Raw genomic sequence first — 21,998 nt, forward strand, 5'->3', positions numbered from 1 at the left:
GTTGTTCCGATTGTTGACCGAAGTAGCGTAACGCTTTTCCAGTGATTGATGGCATTTCACTTCTTTCCGATTGCTTTATTATTTACACTTAATTTTCAATCGTGTTCGTGATTATTTTCACGAACAGAAGTACTGTGGATTCAGATCTCTGCCGCTGAGCCCTAATGCCCACCGCACGCAGACAGGCTAAATTAGGTCTGGGGTTCGGCTGGGTCCTAAGGTCCAGCACATTGACTCAAGTTGAATAAGGGACTTGAGCATTCGCGAATTTTGGTATCTGCGGGGGTGGGGGAAGGGGCCAGAACCAATCCCCTGTGGTTAAGGAGGGCCAACTGTGCATAGAATTTAATCCTGGCAAGGTGATGTACTTCGAGTATGAATACGGGTAGAACATAATGGCAGTATTGAGGTGCTGATAGACTACATTGAACAAATACAAGGGTCCCTGAAGCTGTAGCGTAAGTAAATATTTCAGGCTGGAAGGCATTCTGGACACTTGCCTTCATAAACAGGGGTATAGAACATAAAAGCAGCAAGATTTTGGTATAACAACTTAGGCAGCAGCTAGATTACTGTAGGCATTTCTGGTTGCCAAACAACAGAAGGATGTGATTGTACCTGAGAGGGTGTAAAGTTGCTTCACAGGATGTTGTCTAGGATGAAGTGCCTAACCAGGCTGGGTTTTCATTAAATAGAAAAGCTGGCGGGTATCCTGACTAGTATAAAAAGGAACATAAATAGTGGGGAAGATTTCACCCAACAGCAGAGGTATCTAGACTTGGAGGGCATAGGTAGAACGTTTAGAGGGAGAATCTTTACATCCAAAAGGCGGTTAGAGTCTGGAACACTGCCAATGTGTGTTGCAAAGGCAAGTAGTCCCACAAAATTTTAACACTTTAAATTGGCAAGATAATGAAAGGCTACAAATTGGTATAGATAGTATGGAAATGGTGGGCTGAAGGGCCATCTGCTGGCCTTGGACCCCATTTAGGAATAAATGTATGTATATAGCCCAAAAGTACAGTAATGTTGTGCCTGAAAACCATAAAGAGGTAAGAATGAGTAAATACTAGGTTAAAAACAAATTGCTGTGTAGAGTTGCAGAAAACTGTATGAAGATTTAAGTGGTTGTAACGATTGGAGGAAAGGGGTGATGACTGGTAGGCTAACCGGAGCTGGTCCCAATGTGGCTAAAATTAAATCACTTGACTTGAACTTAGAATCTTTCCCAAGTTATTGAATTGCAGCAAACATGTTAGCCATCAGTTCTATACATTATCATTTATTAGACATTTGCTTTTCTAATGGATAGGCTCCCTATAGTGCATTGAAACAAGAAGGAGCTTACTCCCACAGTCATCTGTTGATTTGCTGCAGTTATAATAGAAGGAACCAAATAAATCAGAAAATTCAACTACTTAAATGTTACTGATCATCATGACCTTTGGAATGGGTGCTGCAGTGAGCAGGATGGTGCCCTTTTATCTCTGCAGTTAGCAGTGGAATCCGGTTTGAAATGACTTTTTTTTAGTGCTTGCTTTAGACTGTAACATCTTATGGTTCCTTGCAGACAGCAGGAATTTTGTTTTTAATCCAGGTAGATGGCAAATGAGTGGGATCTACTATATAAATTAAGCAAATCTCGATTATGTGCATCAACAAATGGATCAAGATGTAAAGAAAATTAACAGCAATAGGGAAAATATTTACTTAGGTAACAAAACCACTGTCAGTTTACTTGAAGATGGAGATTTTCATGCCTTGGTACTCTGCTCATCCATGAATGTTCTTGTATTGGATCTTAATGATCATGGATATGTGAAATACAGATAGAAATGGGCAAATAGTGTGAAATAGACAATGAAATAGAAAGCACTTAATGAATTTGTGGTGCTGTTGGTACCTGAGGTATGTAGTATGCTTTCAGAACTGAAGTAGAGAAAATCCTGTGTTTCTCATGCTTGGTTCAGCATTTAAAGGCCCTTGACTGATCTACTGACTCCAATCCACTTTCCATCCTGATCATATTTGCATATTCCTTCCTTGGAGTCATAGGTTATATATAGCACAGGAAACTTTTTGCCCCAACATGTCTGTGTTGACTAAGGTTGCTACCTCAATTCGCTTAATTTATCGCCATATCTCTCCGGTTTTAGATTCTTGCCCTGAGCAAGATATTTTGATCATTCCCCTTATCTATGTTCCTCATGGTCTTTATATACCTCTAAAAGATCACTCCTCAAAATGTTATTTCATGAAAATATTCCTCAGTTTTTTTTAAAACAACACTACTAGCCACTGTTATTTGGCCTTCCCTGTAGGTTAAGCCCCCCCATCTGGTCAGCATATGCCACAAGATTCCAAAGTACATGCACTCTCCTTGGGAGCAAAGCTGCACATAGTACTCAAAATTAGGTCTTGCCAAAGTCTTGAAAATCCCTTTTTTATTATTTTAATTGCCCCCCCCCCATGCACTAAATTATTTTCCGAATTGCTTGAAATACATGTACAAGTTTATTTTCTCCCTCTTGGAATTGAGCAATCCAGATCCTTTACCTACCAACATTTATTAGTTTCTCTGTTTTTTCTATTCCTACTTAACACATTTTTCACTCAAACATTTTTTTTCTTGTGTAATGCCGTGTTGACAGTGTGTCTGGCTTGTGTTCAGTGCACCCTATTACTTCATCCTTTAATGATGGATTCCAGCATTTGCTGAGGGGGAGATGTTTGAACTGTAGTTGAGTTTGCTTCGTTCCAATCAGCTGGTCTATTCAAGAAAGGCACATCCAGGAAGGCCATTACAATGCACTTACTACACATGGTGGAAGTTAAACTTCACCAGATCAAAAATTAAAATCATTAATTTTAATGATTTACCGCTCAGTGGTAACTTGCTGCAGTATCAAGATGAGCAAAATTGTATTTTCCTACATAATGTGGGATCTGGAAAAGCCAGACTGGGTTAGATAGTGCACTGAAAATATCTTTCCTTGAAAAAAAATTGCACTGCAGTGTTATTTGGAATGTCCTGACCAGCTGCATCACCATCTGGTGCAGGAATTGCAATGCATCTGACTGTAGGTCCTGACAAAGGATTCTAAGGACTGCTGAGAGGATTGTCAGGGTTTCTCTTCCACCAATCAGATATTTATCATTAACACTGTTTATGCTGGACTGTTGGACCTTTAGCATTGTCAATGATTCCTCTTATCCATCCAATGATCTCTTAATCCCCTACCATCAGGTAGGAGGTAGTGCAGCATTAAAACAAGGACTGTTAGGTTGAGAAACAGCATCTTCCCCCAGGCTATAAGGCTGCTGAACTCCCTGCCACCACTCAGTCTCTTCACATCTGAAGTGCCAGTAGTGTCATACTGTTTACTTTTTTAAAAAAGTGCATTAATAGCACATATTATGAATTTATTTGTGGTACTGTTACTTTATATGTTGTGTGTGAGTTGTATGTACTGTGTACACCTTGGTCTGGAGGAACATTAATTTGTTTGCAGTATATGGCTGAATAACAATGAACTTGAAAATGTTTGAAAGGTAATTTATCTATAAATCTTTGACTGCAAAAAAATCCTTGGGTGACAATATTGCACTCTTATTCTACTGCATTAGCTCTTTATTTTAGTTGTACTGAACAAGATGAGATCCAGAGTTGGTCCAAATTAGATCAATTCTTTACCAGGTTAAGAATTGTATGCTCAAGTGCACAGATCACATGATTTCAAGTTTTGGGTCTTGATACTAAACAGAAGTAAATTGGCTGGTTGCTACATCATCTTGTGATGAGATCTTAATGAAAAGAATTGTATGTAGTTATAATGACCTCCAATAAAGCATATGGTCATTGTTCTGTGATCAGCTGGTCAAATTACTGGTCCTTTTGATACCATACTACCAGCAAAATTCAAGACTTTTGTGAGGTGGAGTAGAATAGAAATTGATAATTAGAATAGTATTTGGCTATGCCAACCAATTTTAAAAGTTGATTTTTAGAACCGAATCCAATACCAATTAAAGTATGTAATTTATACTGTGCATGGCTTTTCAGCTTTGCTGCATAACCTAACATAATCTATCTAATATGTGTTTCTTGTCCTTATCTATGTTACCTGAATGTTCCAGCAACTAAACGCTTCTCAACCTCAGGGAGACAACTTTATGGTAAATTTCTCTTACATGCTCAACTTGCTGCATGTAACGTGGCTGAAGGTTTGTTGGCCTTGTGTGTTTTGACTTTAAACTTGAATGCTTACTCTTGCTATCTCATCTGAGTGTACCTTGAGTTGACAATATTTGTTACCTCAGGTAAACTGAATTTCAAAGGGATAATGTTTCAATTTTGAACGGTCTTATACCCATTTCAAAACATCTGCCAGCATCTGTAGATTTTTCTCTTGTGTTTGATTCTACCCATTTCACTCCAGTTCACCTGACTTTTGTTTTCCTGCCCAGGTTCAGTGTTTTCAATTTTTTCCACTGTATAAACCACCAATATTTTGGAAGGTGGATTGCACATTTTGGCTGTAAAATGCTGATTGAATCAAATTAAGGTTTTAGTTTATGGTGTGTCTGTTTAAATGGTACGCTGATATCATACTTTCCAAATGTTTGCTTACCACTATTTTGGGAGGGGAGGAAGGGACTGCTTATTTAAAATCGATCCACTTAGTCTTGATAACAGTACAGTGAAACTTGAATAATCTACTATCTTATTAGGAAACCTGGCTCATTATGTCCTATTCCAGTGCTCCCTTAAATTCACTTAAATTCCTTTAAATTCATTAGGGTCATGTTTCCCACATTGGCCTCAAAACTCACTGGACCCAGTTTCCCATGCTCCCTGTAACCTTTGTCATATTCATTAGGAAATTTATTTCATTTTTTTTTTAAAGTCAGTTAAAGGATTGTTGACATAATAGTATTGAGCAGTATGGAAAATCTTCTGGTCTAGCACCATCAAATTCCTGACGGTGCCAGAATATCAGAATTTAAATGACATTCAATTTGAGTAAGTTCTGTAAGTGTGAGTAATATTGAAGAAAGAGTTTTCGATAGCAAGAGGAAGTACTGATGTTATACCATGCCATTTCTGTTTCTTCATATCTAAATTCATTTTTTATAAACCCTTTCAGTACTGAATATTGTCATTAAATTTTAATTCAAAATACTTGCAAAATGTTTTCACAAATGAAATTCCACCAGAATTGGAAGCCCATGTAGAATTAAAGCATCTAATCAGTGTCTTTGGGATTCTGTATGAATTTTACCTCTGACCTGTGTGTACTGAAGGAGTTTTTTTAAACTGGAAGTGAGAGGAAGTGTTGCTGTTGACCAAGAACTGGTGAAAGTGTGGATGTTGCTATACTTAAATGCTGCAGTTCAAGCAGTGCAGTATTTTTATGCATAAATTTTAAAGCCTTGGTGTTTAAAACCAGTCACAGTTATTGATGGTAATTCAGGAATCTTATTTCAACATTATCCCTCTAGTAGAACTTTCTTGGCAAGTTTTCCACTGGTAAATTTAAACTTGTTTTATTCTCTGCTCCTCATTAGAATTGCCTTGCTCTCTCCCTCCCTTGTGGTTATGACAGAATTGTTCTGGATCCTGTAGCACTTCAGGTACACAACTACTTTCACTCACCCCAACCTCATGCACTGTCACAACGCGTATATCCTCAGTGTTAGTAATCCCACTGGTACAAATCTTGCATATTTCTCAGTTACTTTACCTGCCATGTTTTACTTCTTCTGACCAAGAAACAAGTGTATGTTGGGAGACGATGTTTTTACAGGCCAACTTTCCCTTGTCACAAGTTCTACTCCCACTTCAGTGAAAGATTATCAACCTGAGATTTTCCCCCCACAGATGTTCCTCAGCCTGCTGAGTATCTCCAGTATTTTCTGTTTACCACTTCAGTTTGCCACCTACTTCTTTGCTTTGCTGTGATTGAAAATGTTCACTGCATACGTGAACCTGCAAACAGTGGTGTAATGTTTCTGGCTTGTATACTTGAAGCACAGCACCTCAGTGCAGTATCTGCAAAACAACTGACTGGATTTTTTAGCATATTAGTTGCTCAACCCTGCTTCCATTTTTAATCATCTCTTCCATCCCTGGCCAATTATCTGTTCACTTTTTCCTTATTGCAGCCAGTTCACTCAAAAGCAAATTTCACATTTTCATCATTCTTAAGAATTTTCTCATAAATTTTTAGGCACCAAAAATGTAAGAGTGTCTCTTCTGCTTTTCAAATTAGTACTTAATTTTTATTTCATCCTTTTGCATGCCCAATCATCCCTACTCTGAAGTCACCACTGTTGGTTGGTAGGCAAAATGCTTTAAATTCATTTTGATTTCAAGAGTTGCGGCAGTGAGTTTAAAAATTCTTGCAGTATAAACAATGAGACTTGGAAATATTGTCATCTTTTTCAAAAGCTTATGCACATTTAAGGTTATGGAATGATTACACAATGATTGTAGCTGATTTGCAGACCTTTGGGCATCCTTGAATGTCCAACAAAATACCTCTCACATTTCCTTGCCCTCTAATGAACCTTGTTTGGCATGGACCTTAAATTTCTGCTTCACAGCAAAACTTACAGGGTTCCCATCTTTTCCTGACACAGGTTTGGGCAAGAAATCTATTGGTCAGGTCCACGTTCCCATTTGAAAGAAGGATTGTGCAGTGAATTGCAGAAATTAAACTTCTGTCTTCGGACTTCAGCTTTTTTAAAATAGAGAATGCAGGTTCTGGAATCTAGAAAAAAAAAATTGCAGGAACAACCCAGTGGGTCAAGCAGCATTTATGGGGATAAAAGGTGCAAGTCACCATTTTCAGGTCAAGATGCTGTATCAGAACGGGAAAGTTTGCCTGTATTTGTGTGTGTGGGAGGGGGTTGTGGTAGTTGGGGCTGGATGGAGAGGATATGATGGGCAGTTAGAACCAAGTGTGGGGAAGGAAGAGGAGCGATGAATAAAGGGAGAAGAAAACTCACTGGACTTGCGAGTGTGTGGGGTGGGAGGAAAAGGTCGTCGGGATGGTGGGTGGAGGTGGAGAGGAGATTCCCTGAAATTGGATAATTCAATAACCTCTCCATTGGGTTGTAGGATACCAGAGTGAAATATGAAATGGTTTTATGTAGTAATGGAGAAGCCAAGGGCCTACAGGTCAGTGTGGAAGTGGGAAGGAGAGTTAAAATGACATATTGGCGATCTTTTCCCTCTTGACCCTGATGCAGGAAGCTGACTCAGGACGTTGACTAATGCTTCTTACCACCACAGATGCTGATTGGTCTGCTTTGAACCCTCTGTTCACAATGCCCGTAACATCAGTCTGTCTCCTGATGGATCTTCACAACTGTTATAATGTACACATGTTCTAACAGAGATTTGTATGTGGTAACGATATTTTTAGCTAGTACTATAGGGTTTTTCTGATACTTCACTGTTCTTAATTTTTCAAAATTCCTTAAAGTAACTTTTGAATTTTAAATCATTCAAAAACTGAACTTAAATCAGTCTGAAAGGAACAAAGATTTGGGTCTGAGATAAAAAAAAAACTAGAAGGTTAACCTGAGGTTTACGGTTAGTCTTCAGATTAAGAGTATGCAGCATTTATGTTTGAGATAGCTTTATCTTTGTAGTCATGCATGTTTTTCTCAGTCACAAATTTCATTATAAAGCATAGTTAAAATAAACTTTATCATCAATTTTGCATCACTTCTAAGCAAGTATATTGTAAATAGTGATTTTTTTTTGTTATCTGTTTAAATGCTTAACAGCTTTGGGCAGAGGAAGTGTCAAAAGTAAGTAAAGTAAAATAGTTTCCTTATAGTAATAAAGTTGAAACTTGTCTGTTTAGGGTGAAATAATTTGTATTGCTTTATTAAGAAAATGTTTTGTGCAGAGGTCACGAATAAATGCCCCTTTCTACTTTAAATATTAGTTCTAAGTTCTGCTGTGTAAAATGACTTTCTCTTCTCAGCACATGATATTTCTGGGAGTGAAGGGGCTTTAGGTCGTGCAACACTGCCCTTTTTATTATTAAAATTGTTATCTCTTCAACCTTGCAATGTAGGTTAACTGTATTAACATCTGTCAATTTTCTTTTAGGGTTAAGTTTTGATCTGCAGCAGGAAAGTGACACTGTTTTACTTTAGGAAGGGATAAAGTTGAGAATTTGATGTCTGGGTATTACAAAGGAAAATGGCACAAGGACATTGGCAGATCAAATGTAAAATCTGTTTTAATTATGTTACTTCAACTTAGTTGCTGTACTGCCTGTTCTTTTAAATGCAAGAGGTAAAGTATAATTCAAAGCGTTTTTGTAAGTGAAAGTATGTATCCATTGTGAATTTTATCAGGCAAACTTTTCACCTATTCCAACATGCCATATACAATTTGCTTTAACTGGTATGTATGAAAGTTGTCACAAAGCAGCTTGATAATTTTCTTTGGCCCAACCATTGTAATTCTTTTCTCTTTAAAGATATAGTATTGTCTGTGTTCCATAAAGCCTACAATAATGCATTTTAGACCAGTAGCTTTCTAAGCTTTGCAGTCTGGAAGTCCCGAAATTAATTGAGAGTCTTCATGTTCCTAACATTCAAAATATAATTATCCAAAGGAAATCTATGCAATACTGAACTACAAAAGATGTGTTAACTCATGGGGTGAAAAAGCTAATGACACATGCTGGTCATTTAAGTGTTCTCCTGTATGCTCGAGGCAAATTGAATGTAAGATGTGCAGCAGTATTTTGAATAGACAAGGCAGATGGCAAGTTTGTGTAGGGGAACACTTTGCACCTAGTGATCACAGTGCCATTACTTTCAAATTAAATGTGCAAATAAAATGGGTCTGGTCTGTAGATTGAGATTCTAAATTGGAGAAAGGTATCAGAAAGGATCTGGCAGGTGTGAAGTAGGGCAGGTTGTTTAATTGCAAAGGTGTACTTGATAAAAGGGAGACCTTCAAAAGTGAAATTTTGAGAGTACAAAGTTTGTACGTTTACTCAGGGATGGATGCAGAGTCTTTAGAAGTGAGGCAAAACAGCATTAACGTCATGGACTCTGTATAGATCACAAAGAAGGTGTTTGCTGTCCTGAGGCAAGTTAGGGTGGGTAATTCCCCAGAGCCAGACAAGGTGTTCCCTCTGACCAAGTGGGAGGCAAGTGCAGAAATTGCCATGACCTAAGCAGAGACATTTAAATTGTCCTTAGTAACAGGAGAGATACCAGAGGATTAGAGGATAGCTAAGATTGTTCCACTGTTTAAGAAAGGCTCTTAAAAATAGAGCAAGAAATTATAACAATACACACAAAATGCTGAGGGAACTCAGCAGGCCAGACATTTATGGAAAAAAAGTACAGTTGAAGTTTTGGGACAAGACACTTCGGCAGGAAGTTATAGTCCTGTAGCCCTGACATTAGTAGTTGGAAAGTTATTGGGAGGTATTCTAAAGGATGTATGATTATTTGGAGATATATTGGACTGATTGAGGATAGTTAGCAAGGCTTCATGCATGCTGGGTCATGTCTAAATAACTTCTGTGTTTTTCAAGGAAGTTACCAGAAAATGGGATAAAGGCATGGCAGTGAATGTTGTCTACATGGACTTCAGTAAGGCATTTGACTAGGTCCCACATGGGAGGTTGATCAAGAAGGTTCAGTCGCTTAGCATTCAGGATGAGGTAGTAAATTGGATTAGGCATTGGCTTTATGGGAGATGCCAGAGAATGGTAGAAGAGAGTTGCCTCTCTGACTGGAGAACTGTGAATGGTGATGTGCCACAGGGATCAGTGCTGGGTATATTGTTGTTTGTCATCTACATCAATGATCTGGATGATAATATGGTTAACTGGATCAGCAGATTTGCAGATGAGGGAGGCTATCATGACTTGCAGAAGGATCTGGACCAGCTGAAAAAATGGCAGATGGAATTTAATGCAGATAAGTGCAAGGTGTGGCACTTTGGTAGAATCAATCAGGGTAGGTCTTACACAGCGAATGGTAGGGCACTGAGGAATGTGGTAGAACAAAGCGATATGGAAGTGCAGGCCACAGGTTGGTAGGGCTATAAAGAAAGCTTTTGGAACAGGAGATTTAATGTATTGCGTACAAGAGATGGGATGTTATGTTGAAGTTGTATAAGATGTTGGTGAGGCCTAATTTGGAGTATTGTGCAGTTTTGAGCACTAACCAACAGGAAAGAAATAAGTAAGATTTTCTGAAAGAGTACAGAGAAAATTTACAAGGATTTTGCCGGGTCTATGAAAGAACTGAGTTATAAGGAAAGATTGAATATGTTAGGACTTTATTCCTTGAACATTCAGAGGAGAGTTGATAGAGATATACAAAATTATGAGGGATATAGATAGGATAAATACAAGCAAGCTTTTTCCATTGAGGTTGGGTGTGACTACAACTGGAGATCATGGGTTAAGGATGAAAGGTGAAAAATGAGGGAAACTCCACTCAGATGGTCATGAGTGTGTAACGAGTTGCCAGCGCAAGTGGTGTATGTGAGCTAGATTTCAACATTTAAGAGAAGTTTCAATAGTTACATGGATGGTAGTGGTATGGATGGCTGTGTCTCAGTGCAGGCCGATGGTGGTAGGTAGATTAAATAGTTCGGCATGAACTAGGTGGACTGAAGTTCGCTGTGTATTATGTATTTTCATGAGGAAGTAAATTGTCTGACAAGTAAATTGATTGGGTTTGCCCTGCATTGTGACTAAATTGTTTACTAGCAAGCAGATTTTTGCCTGGCCTTCAATTAAAAACAAACTCTCCTACACAGGCTGAGCAGGATGTCCGGATTGCACAGAGTGAGTTTGACCGACAAGCAGAGATTACAAGACTTCTGCTTGAAGGAATCGGCAGTACACATGTAAGTTTCCTTTGCTCTTGTCACTGTGCTTGCTCTAGCTTTGATCTCAATCCAGTCGTTGTAGATTAACAAGCTCCAGTTAAAATACTACTCGCGTGTTTATGTGTACTATTTTGCCTTTTATAGACCTCAAACACTCTTGGCTCTAGTTCATGTCATTGGTTCTAAAATTAACTGTCACTTTTTGTTCCTTTTCTTGCGTAGACACATCACCTTCGCTGTTTGAATGACTATGTTGATGCCCAGGTGACCTACTATGCACAATGCTATCAATATATGGTTGATTTACAAAAGCAGCTTGGAAGGTAATTTGGATTTAGATTGGGAACTTTTTCCCCATTATGTAGTGTCTCAGAGGAATACAGTAATTTTAAGCACTTTATGATTTTTGTACATTGCTGCACATTAACTGATTATTTTTTTTAACTCCCCTGAAAAATAATTGTAAGGTGCCTTGGAACAGCCACCTTGATCAGGCATGGAACAAGAATAAAGTTCCATATCACTTTTTTCTATTTAATAATTAACATGTCCTGGGTGATGTGCATTAACATTTTATAATGCAAGGCAATGATGTTTTATTAATGTTTTGTGTTGTATAGAGTCATGGAGTTGTACAGCACTGAAATAGGCTCCTCAGCCTAATTGGTCTATGCCAACCAAGGTGCCCCATCCAAGCGAGTCTCATTTACTAGAGTTTGGTCCATAACCTTCTTAACCTTTCTAATCCATGTACCTGTCCAACTGCTTAAAAGATTGTTATAGTAACTCCTGCAACCACTTCTTCTTACCATTTCTTTCTCCATAGTTACTATCTTTTATGTATATTTTTTTTTAATGCATTCATCCTGTCTATATCCCTCATGATGTAGCAGCAGTTTGGAATTTGATCTATCCTATAGATTAGCTTGTCTGCTGACAGAATTTTGGCTAGCTCCTCTAATACCTGACTTTTCACTTCTGAACTTGTTGCTTGCATATCATGTTGTAAATCTAAACATTCAAAACTGTAAATAGCATAACTGTTGGTATATTTTGACTAGTGATATCACTGATATCTGATTCTCTCATACCTGTTATCACTTGTAACATGTTGCTAAAGCTAATTTAAAGGGGCTAATGTAGTATGATGTGTCTTAATTTGTGGCTTTTCCTCTGCATTCATGTTAACACTTTTATTTTCTAGTTTTCCAACTGTGTTTTCTTCCAACAACAATCAGACTACCTCAGCATCAGCTATGCCCAACACCGTGCCCCCACTTTCTGCATCTTCAGTCCCATTATCCACTCTAAACAATCCAATAACCACTGACTACAAGCTGTCATCTAGTGGCACCAGAAAAGCTAGAGTTCTCTACGATTACGATGCTGCAGACAGCAGTGAGTTGTCACTTCTGGCCGATGAGGTGAGTAAGGTTTCTACTTGAGTGTACTTACAAATCAGCCTTGTCATTGAATAACAACATTTCCTTTGTATTTTCATCCTTGTTCCATCTCTCCCAAAAACCAACAATGCTCCTTTGGAGCAGGGGCCTCCAACCTGAGGTCCACGGACACCTCGGTTAATGGTAGGGATCCATGGCATGAAAATTGGGAACCTCTGCTTTAGAGGTAGTGTGCCTTTCGCATCTCTTTCTATGTTTCCTTTATTTATTGGGTATAGTTTGTGGGTGGCAGGGTGGAGGTGTGGCTACCCTTGGCCAAGGTGTCCTATCTGCTTAACCTCCCCAATTAAGGTCAGGTGAAGCCATGGGAGCAGGTGGTGAATGGTCTTGTGTGCAGCCAGTGCATATTACAAGTCCTGGTTATGTGATCACTGATGCTGAGCAGACAATCTCTGAAAAGTATTGATAATAGCTGGGGTTACCCATTGTGTAAAGACGCTGCTCAGAAGGCAGCAATGGCAAACCGCTTCTGTAGAAAAGTTTGGCAGGAGCAGTCGTCATTATGGAGACTATGATTGCCTGCATCATATGAAACGCCAAATGACATTTATAGAACAGTACAGCACAGGCCCTTCAGCCCATCATGCCACTGCTGAATATGCTGGCAAATTAAACTAAATCCCCTCTGCATGTACATAATCTATGACCCTGCTTTCTCTGCATATTCTGTGCATGTCTCTTTTAAGAGCCACTGTCATATGTTTCCACCTTCTACTGTGTGAAATAAAAAAACACCCCACATATATTAAACTCTACCCCCACCCCACTCTCTCAACTTAAATACGTAAATGCATGTGCTCTAGTATTTGACATTGTCTATTCAGAGATGCAGCATAGTAACAGGCCCTTTTAGCCCAAAGAGCCCATACCCACCCCACCCCCCAATTGCATGCATCTGTTTAATCAGCCTACGAACCTGCAAGTCTTTGGAGTGTGGGAGGAAACCAGGGCACCCAGAGTGGTTAGCAGGAAGAAGGTGCAGACAGTGGCAGAATTGACAAGGCATATAACAACTTGGAGATGGGGCAAGTTTCAATTGAGAGAGGTGTGGTGAGGAAAAGTTGGATGACCTACAAGTTGGGGGGGTGGGGGGAGGGAGGAATTCTTCTTGGGATCACATGAGAAACAGTATGTGGATGAGAACCAGGAAGAGCCCCCCCCCCCCCCCCAACCAGATGTTCAGATACCAGGAGTGACAATGCACATATAGGAAGCAAAGGTTTTGCGATGATTATATAACCATATAACAATTACAGCACGGAAACAGGCCATCTCAGCCCTTCTAGTCCATGCCGAACGCTTACTCACACCTAGTCCCACTGACCCGCACTCAGCCTCTAACTCTCCATTCCTTTCCTGTCCATATACCTATCCAATTTTACTTTAAATGACAATACTGAACCTGCCTCTACCAATTCTACTGGAAGCTCATTTCACACAGCTACCACTGTCTTGAGTAAAGAAATTCCCCCTTGTGTTACCCTTAAACTTTTGCCCCCTAACTCTGAACTCCTGTCCTCCTGTTTGAATCTTCCCTATCCTCAATGGAAAAAGCCTATCAACGTCAACTTTATCTATCTCCCTCATAATTTTAAATACCTCTATCAAGTCCCCCCTCAACCTTCTGTGCTCCAAAGAATAAAGACCTAACTTGTTCAATCTTTCCCTGTAACTTAGGTGCTGAAACCCAGGTAACATTCTAGTAAATCTTCTCTGTAATCTCTCTATTTTGTTGACATCTTTCCTATAATTCGGTGACCAAAACTGTACAGAATATTTGTACAGATTATTTGTGGCTTAACAGTGAAGAACATAATTAGGTGAGTATATTTCCATTTGTCGTGGTGATGATGGGTTGTTGTCCACTACCTTTACAGTGTCCCACAATGAGGGATAGGTTGCCCTTTCATCAGGTGTTCTGACAATTGTGGAAACCTGGCTGTCGGGTGGGAAGAAGTAGCTTAAATGTTTTGGGGAATATTTGCCTCTACCACTTCAAGGAACCCATTCATATTTCAGGTTGGTAAATGGTTAATTATTGCAACATGTTCCATAGTACAGTTTGTCATCCATACAAATCATTTCATTACATCTCTTTGCCTATCCATCACCTAGGATGATGATGGTTCCTTTCAGTCAGTTAGTGGGATTTGAATGATACCCCACTCCTCAGAAAGGAACAGCGTGTGCATGAATGAATTTTAGGTGAGTAGTGGGTTGCACAGGTCCAGACTCACCCTCTCAACATCCTTCTCGGATCCAGCGGCATGGTGGGGTCAGAGATGGGTGGGGAAGTTCTGTTGCAGTAAATGGCCAGACCAAGCTTCGATGCAAGGGATGCCCTTTCCGTGCTTCACGGCACGTGTTTGCTGGATGGCTGTTGACCCTATGTGAGGGTTCATCCGCCCTTTGACAGGTCCTGTTTTTTGTCTAGCCACCCTTCTCACCAGGCAAACCTAGTGGGGGAGCCGGTTTAGTCACTGACCACCCGACCATGTGACAGGTAATACTGGGTTACATGGTACCAGAAGCACTCAGACCAGTGACCTGACCTTACAAGTGACCTTACATTGATGTAATGAAATGAATGCATGGCATGAAACACAGGGAAAGGGCAGTGGTAGACAATAAGGTGCAAGGGCCATGGTGACGTATAGGGTGAGATCAAGGGTCCACTTTATTATACAAGTGTTACCTTTCAGTAGTCTTAATAGTGGGATAGAAGCTATCCTTAAGACTGATGGTACATGTTTATATCTGCCTGATTGGGGGAGGGGGGATCAGATTCCGAATCTTAATGAATGGCTGAGCAGATTTGAAGGAACTTATAGCTAACTCTTATTTCTATTTGTGTTGTTAAGAGGAAAAGGAACGAGTGCCTCACAAAGACGAGGGCCAGTTTAAGAATTCAGGTGTGTGAGGATTAGTGAGGAGGGGTTAGTGTGCTGCAGCTGAGGAGTTTGCGGAGGACACATGAGGTGATGGCAAGGAAACAAAGTGTAAGTTTGGGACTTGGGCAGCAAATATCCCTTTGAAGTATAATCGAGGGCCACCTTCCTAAAAGTATTAGACGCTGAATCACAATTAATAGGGTTCTAGCTCTAAAGTAAAATGCTGTAGAAACTCAAAGCCAAAAACACAATGCTGGAGGGACTAGTCTGGCAACATCTATGAGGTGAGAGTCACACACACACGCGCACGCGCACACGCACACGCACACACACACCAGCTCAGGCAGCATCTATGGAGAGACTGTGTTTCAGGCCGAGGCTCTTTAAGCTTGGAAAAGAAAGGGTAAGAAGCCAGACTCATGGCTTCAGGAAAGTCGACCGTGTGAAATGGTAACTCTCACATATTCTGTTTGGCAAATAATGAGCATTTTCAGGTTCTTCTGGTTCTATGTTATGTGTTTACCTACAAGACCTGGAACAGAGTTGGGAAGTGGGATTAGGAGAAATTTTTTTTTTTAGTAAATATGTGTGCAATAGGCCAAGAATCTCAGTCCAGTGAATTTTTATTTTTATTATCCTCTCATATCATTATTGGCCCTGGAAAGCCATTTTAATCATTTTCTTGAATGCTATCAATTTTATTTCAGTTTGGTTTCAATTAACCTGTAAACATTGCTCCAACTAAAAATACAGCTATCTGTATGTTAACTACCTTTGAGTAGCTACTTGTCAAATGGTTCATAAAACTGGAAGATAATTGTTCATTTTCTCAATGAGATGTATGGGTAAAGCAACTGAATAGATTATTGAGTTCTGAATGGTACTTCAGTAAAAACTGGTGTATATAACCGAATGTTAGTGGACAAAGCATTCAAATATCATCACTGATATTACACACACTGTACTCTTAACTTTAAAAAATAATTAAGAATGTTTGGTGTTTCAATTGAAATATTCCCACTCCTGATTTTAAAAACCCCGTGTGTCCCAAAAGTGTTCACTTCAAGCCTTTTTAGCTCAATATTTTTTTTGCTATTAGTTTTGAGGATGTAATCGCTTGGTCACTTGGCAATAATGCCTGGGTATGGCCCATCTGAGTAAGGACATTATTTCAGCAGATGATATGAATCTAAACACAGAAAAATCCTTAAATGCTCAGTTGGCCAGAATATGTGAGTTACTGTCAAATTTGAGAATACAGGCTGATGTCCCTTTTGAAGCATTCATTTGCTTTGTCTCTCCAAGGCTGTTGTCAGTTCTGCTTAGTGCTTCCAGTTCCAGTAGCATTTTGTTTCAGAATGTGTTGAAAGCTTTGCACACAAATTATTTTTAACTTGTCCACTTTATTGTTGTAACTCAGTTAATTGTACATACTCTAAGAAACCATGTTGGGAAATTTGCATTTGTAATTGATTCCAATTCATTGGATAAAAGCTTAATAATTTACTCATTTTCTTCAAACATCTTATGACAGGGATAAATATAACAAGCCGCAGAATGAAAGAGAGAAGAGGTTGAGGAAAGTTCAGTGAAGCAACATAAAATGCTGGAGGGACTGAGCAGGTCAGGCAGCTTCTATGGAGGAAAATAAACAGTGAATGTTTCAAGCCAAGACCCTTCATCAGTACTGATGGGGATTCATGAGTCCTGACAAAGGCTCTCACCTGAAATGTTGACTCATTATTCTACCTAGATGATGCCTAACCTGAGTTCCTCCCTCATTTTGTGTGTGTTGCCTCTGGATTCCAGCACCAGTAGAATCCCTTGTGTTTATTTACTGCAGTTGAAAACTTGTTAATGGAACAATAGGCTTGTAAGTGCTATCACATCGTTTACACAGTTACACTACCCTTCCAGTTTAAGAGGATGCTAGGAACTAACTATAAAGTAGTTTACTGTAAAGGAATTTGATGGGAGTAGGCAGTTTAAGTGGTTCCCCATGGACTAGATGGGCTGAAGGGCCTGTTACTGTGTTGTACTTTTCTGTTACTTTTCGTTCAGCTGCTATCTCCCTCTGAAATGTCCAACTACTTGAGAATAAGCCCTTTGCCATCTATAAGCTTATTGTGTCTGATTACACTGATCTGACCTTGCCGGACACTTGGTAGACATGTCAACAATTTTCTTCTTTTATGAAGCCTCCACCTTCCGCTAATTATCTTGCCCAAACCTTCAACTGTAACCCAATATAAGCTCTTTCTCTCTGATTTCTCCAAGTTCACCCACTGAAGAAAGGGCACCATACATCTGAATTTCACTCCCTTGATGCCAAGTGCTGGAATTCCCTAATCACCACCACCTCTGTCCTCAAGGAATTTCTTTAAACTTGCCTAGTGTAGTTCAGTGAAGGCTTGGTTAATCTCCTATGGAATATTTCTGAAATCTTTCTGTGGAGCACTGTAGGACATTTTATTCTGATAAAGGTGATGTATAAAAGTATGTTTCCAACACATCATTTCTGATGAAAGGTTATTAACCTGCTGCTTGTTGAGTGTTTCAATCAATATATTTCAATTATAAATGGTCTGTATACTGTATGCAGATACTGTATAATGGCTTTGTTCTTCCATTGCTGTATAGGTAGGATGTAATTATATTCTCTGAATTTTTAAATATTTCCCTAATTTTTCCCTTCACTCCAATCGATCCCTTTTTCCCTCTCCTATATACATCTTCTGTAATGATTCTTCCTTTAGCTTTGTCACAGCCTGCAGAATAATAAACAATGGGTTTTTTTTTTAGGTGATCACTGTGTATAGTCAGCCTGGAATGGACTCTGACTGGCTGATGAGTGAACGAGGGAATCAGAAAGGAAAAGTCCCCATTACATATTTGGAGCTGCTGAACTGAACATGTCACTGCCCATCTTTTAAAAAAAATATTGGTTGTAATTGCGATATTTAATTGCAGCTAACTTTGTATAAAACAGTTTGAAATGTCTTCCACATAATTTGTCCCTGAACCATTTGGGACCATGTGAGTTACATGTATGGCAAAACATGCATGTTGGTTGCTCCATTTGTCCAGGCCAATGTGACTCCCTTGCTTTTGAAAACATTAAATATTTTTGTGCCATGAATGTTATTTGCTAAAAAGTATCAGCTTCATTTTCTATTTAATATTTCATTTTTGCATACTAGTGCTTGAAAAATCATTTCTTTATTAAACCAACTTGAATACAATGTCCTTATATTTCTAAAACTTTCTTATTGCCAGAAATATGGAACTTGTAAATTACATGTGCTTAATTAAATGTTGAAAGTGATGTAGAGCATTGCCAAAATAAAACTGTGTCAAAAGATCTATTCACATGGTTGTGTGCTTGGACATCATAACCATACTGGCTTATGTACTCATATTTGATTAAACTTTTGTTCTTGTTAATCATGGAGTTATATGTGAATGGCTGAAATTTTGCAATAAGGAATTGAGGAATCTTGCTGTGAGGACTTTTCTTCTATTATGAAGTGTCTTGTGGTTATGGTTAATGTAATTGTTTTCCTCTCTGGGGAACTATGCTCTCCATAATGACACCAGCATTATTTGAGACAAGAGTCACTTTTCTAATAGATATTTATCCACTTCTAATATCAACAGGGTGTGGGAAGATATTCCACATGACTGAAAAGTTCAGTTTTGGCAAGTCCAGTATACCTTGTACCTAACACTTAGGACATTACAGCCTGATACAGACCATTCAGCCCAGCGTTTTGCAGACCTTTTAACCTACTAAGATCAATCTAACCTTTCCCTCCTGCATGCCATTCCTTTTTTTTCTATCATCCAAGTGTTTATCTTGGTTTCATAAATGCCCTGAAATGTTATGCACCTTCTCAGAGAGTAAAGGACCTTTCACCCAGAGCCAAATCATTTCATGCAAGACATGATTAAAAAACCTTAAAAGTGCCCATAGAATTAAGGCCAGTGTTAGATCTACAAGAAACTATTGGAATGACTCTCTATTGTGCTGTGGACAGCTCTTATGTAGTGGTGTTTATAGTCTCACTCGAATTCAATATAGAGTGGGGAAATCAAACCCAGCGAGCTTCCAGGATTATTGTGTGCAACAGATGGAAACAGTATTGGATTTATTCTGAACCTTCTGAAGTCACCCAAATAAATGGAACTCTTGCCTGTAATTTGCAATCAATTAAGCAGAAGAGTAAGGTCAGAAAGTCTTGAATAACACATACAAAATGCTGGGGGAACTCAACAGGTCAGTTAGCACCCTGATTTCTAGCATCTGTGGAATTTCTTGTGCCTTGTGTTTTCACATAACCGTTGGTTTTCAGAAGGTAGTATTAAAATGCTGGACTGGCGTGGAAATGCTGGAGTTATTAATCCAAAGATAGGAGTTCAGATTCTGCCACAACAAAATGAATTTAAACAACTTCTTATTACACATTTATTTAATTGATCTTCTAAACCTGTTTTGTATGTGGTCGAAACCCCACCAGTGTGGATGACTGTCCTCTGTCATACTGAATAATCAATTTGACAGTGTACAGGTGAGTTGTTTCTGTTGCTTTCAGTTCCTTCTGTTGGAGGAACAGAGGACGCTTGGGGTCCACATCCATAAATCCCACAAAGTCACTGCACAGTTGATAGGGTGGTTAAGAAGGCATATAGTCTGTTAGCCTTCATTAGTCAGAGAATTACGTTTAAGAGCCATGAGGTAATGTTGAAGCTCCATAAAACCCAGGTCAGATCACTCTTAAGAGTATTTGTTCGGTTCTGGTCGCCTCATCATGGAAAGAAGATGGAAGCTTTAGAGATAGTACAGAGGAGATTTGTCAGTATACTGCCTGGATTAAAGAGCATGATTTATGAAGAAAAGTTGAGCAAGCTAGAGCTGTACAAGACTGATAGGCATTGAAGGTAAACAAGCTGTGCCTTTTTCCCAGAATGGAAATAGCTAATTTCAAAGGCCATCCATTTAGGGTGAGCGGAGGATTTACAAGAAGCAGATTTCTTTTAGAGTGGCAGGTACCTGGAACACACTGCTGGGATTTGGTAGCAGATATGAGAGAGCAGCACTCTGATGTAAGAAAAATGGAGTATTTTGGGCTGTGTGGGAGGGAAGGATTAGATTGGTCATGTATACAAAATGCTACAGGAGGGTTCCGGTGACATCATCGTCAAGAATGGCAGCTTACGTCACTAGCTCCTCTGGAAAAACGTGTATTAAGCCCCGTTAACCCGTCAAATATAATATTTTTTTGAAAAATATCTGAACTGAAAAGAAATGGGAATTTAAAAAGCAACACTGCAGAGCCTGCGTCCGAGAGGAGTGCAGTGAGCGGCTCTCCGACCCGTCTGAGGGCTAGCGAGAGGGATGCCTGGCCTTGTTCAGAGGAAGCGGCGAATATGTTCGAAATCCTGAAAGAAATAATGGAGGTCCAGAAAGATATAAAGCAGCAGCTCTGTGATATTAAGGCAGAGCTCGCCAGCGTTAATCAAAAAATAGCAGTGGCAGAGACTCACATTGAGAAGGTGGAAGATCGTGTTCAAAATGTGGAACGGATACTGAGCAAGACAAAAATAATACATCACCAAGAAGGTAAACTGCTTGACCTGGAGGGAAGATCACAGCGGAAAAATATCAGAATCTACAATGTTCCCAAAGGAGCGGAGGGCTCATCCATGACGGAGTTTGTCAGAAAGTTACTGCGGGATGCGCTGGATCTTCCCCTGGCTATGGAGCTGGAAGTCAAAAGAGCCCACCGTGCGTTAGTCCCCAAACCTACCCAGGATAGAAAGCCAAGCTGAATAATAATTAAATTCCTTCGGTACAGCACCAAGGCAGAGATTCTAAAAAGGGCCTGGGGAAAAAAGAGAGTGCTTTTAGAGGATAAATTAATATATTTCGACCAAGATTACCCCCCCCCCCCGCGGTCCTCCAGAAATGCAAACAATACTCTGAAGTAAAGCGAGTACTAAAGCAAAATAAGATTAGATTTCAAACTCTGTACCCTGCTAAACTTCGAGTGTTTTATGACAACAGGACGCGGTTGAGGCAGACAGTGGAAGAGGCGACTACAGACATGAAGGCCAGAGGGTTGCCCGTCAGCATGACCAAAACAAGGGAAAGCCTGACTGAGGAATTATCCCACTCCGCTTGGGAAATAGTGCGAGAATCAAGAAGGCAGGAGACAGGAGGAGGCCAAGAGAAATATATCAGGAAGAGACTGGGAGTTTCCCAAAGACTGTCCTCACCCCCTTCAGAAGAGGTTTGGCTAACTTTAAAAATGTTGAGAAGCTAAGCAGAAGCAAAAGTATCTGGTGATATACCTATCTCGAGAAATACTTATTATAATGTGGATTTTATATTACTTAGTTGTTATTCTTTATTCACTCACTTAATCCTTTTTCCCCACCAAAATGAGAATATATGTATGTGTGTAATGTGTGTGTGTGTGTTTCTATATATATATATATATATATATATATATATATATATATACATGTACGTATGTGTGTGTGTGTGTATATATATATTTTTTTTTGTGTGTCTGTGCATATATATGAACCCCATTTCCAGAAAAGTTGGGATATTTTCCAAAATGCAATAAAAACAAAAATCTGTGATACTTTAATTCACGTGAACCTTTATTTAACTGACAAAAGTACAAAGAAAAGATTTTCAATAGTTTTACTGACCAATTTAATTGTATTTTGTAAATATACACAAATTTA

The 21,998-nt window shown here is 39.3% G+C and overlaps 1 protein-coding gene across 2 annotated transcripts in view; it reads left to right on the forward strand.

Moving 5' to 3' along the window:
• LOC132401716 (endophilin-B1-like) overlaps window positions 1–18,686 on the forward strand; it is a 59,318-nt gene extending 40,632 nt beyond the window's left edge. The window contains exons 6-10 of one of the 2 annotated variants that reach the window (XM_059983831.1): window positions 4,138–4,224; window positions 10,817–10,906; window positions 11,111–11,211; window positions 12,093–12,312; window positions 18,045–18,686. In XM_059983831.1, coding sequence (XP_059839814.1) covers window positions 4,138–4,224; window positions 10,817–10,906; window positions 11,111–11,211; window positions 12,093–12,312; window positions 18,045–18,152 — 606 coding nt within the window. In that variant the 3' untranslated portion in view covers window positions 18,153–18,686. The remainder of the gene's footprint in view (window positions 1–4,137; window positions 4,225–10,816; window positions 10,907–11,110; window positions 11,212–12,092; window positions 12,313–18,044) is intronic. The other variant, XM_059983832.1, reaches the window with a different exon arrangement.
• Window positions 18,687–21,998: the final 3,312 nt, after the last annotated feature.

This window comes from Hypanus sabinus, chromosome 11, assembly GCF_030144855.1.
Source record: "Hypanus sabinus isolate sHypSab1 chromosome 11, sHypSab1.hap1, whole genome shotgun sequence".
NCBI classification, from domain to species: domain Eukaryota; kingdom Metazoa; phylum Chordata; class Chondrichthyes; order Myliobatiformes; family Dasyatidae; genus Hypanus; species Hypanus sabinus.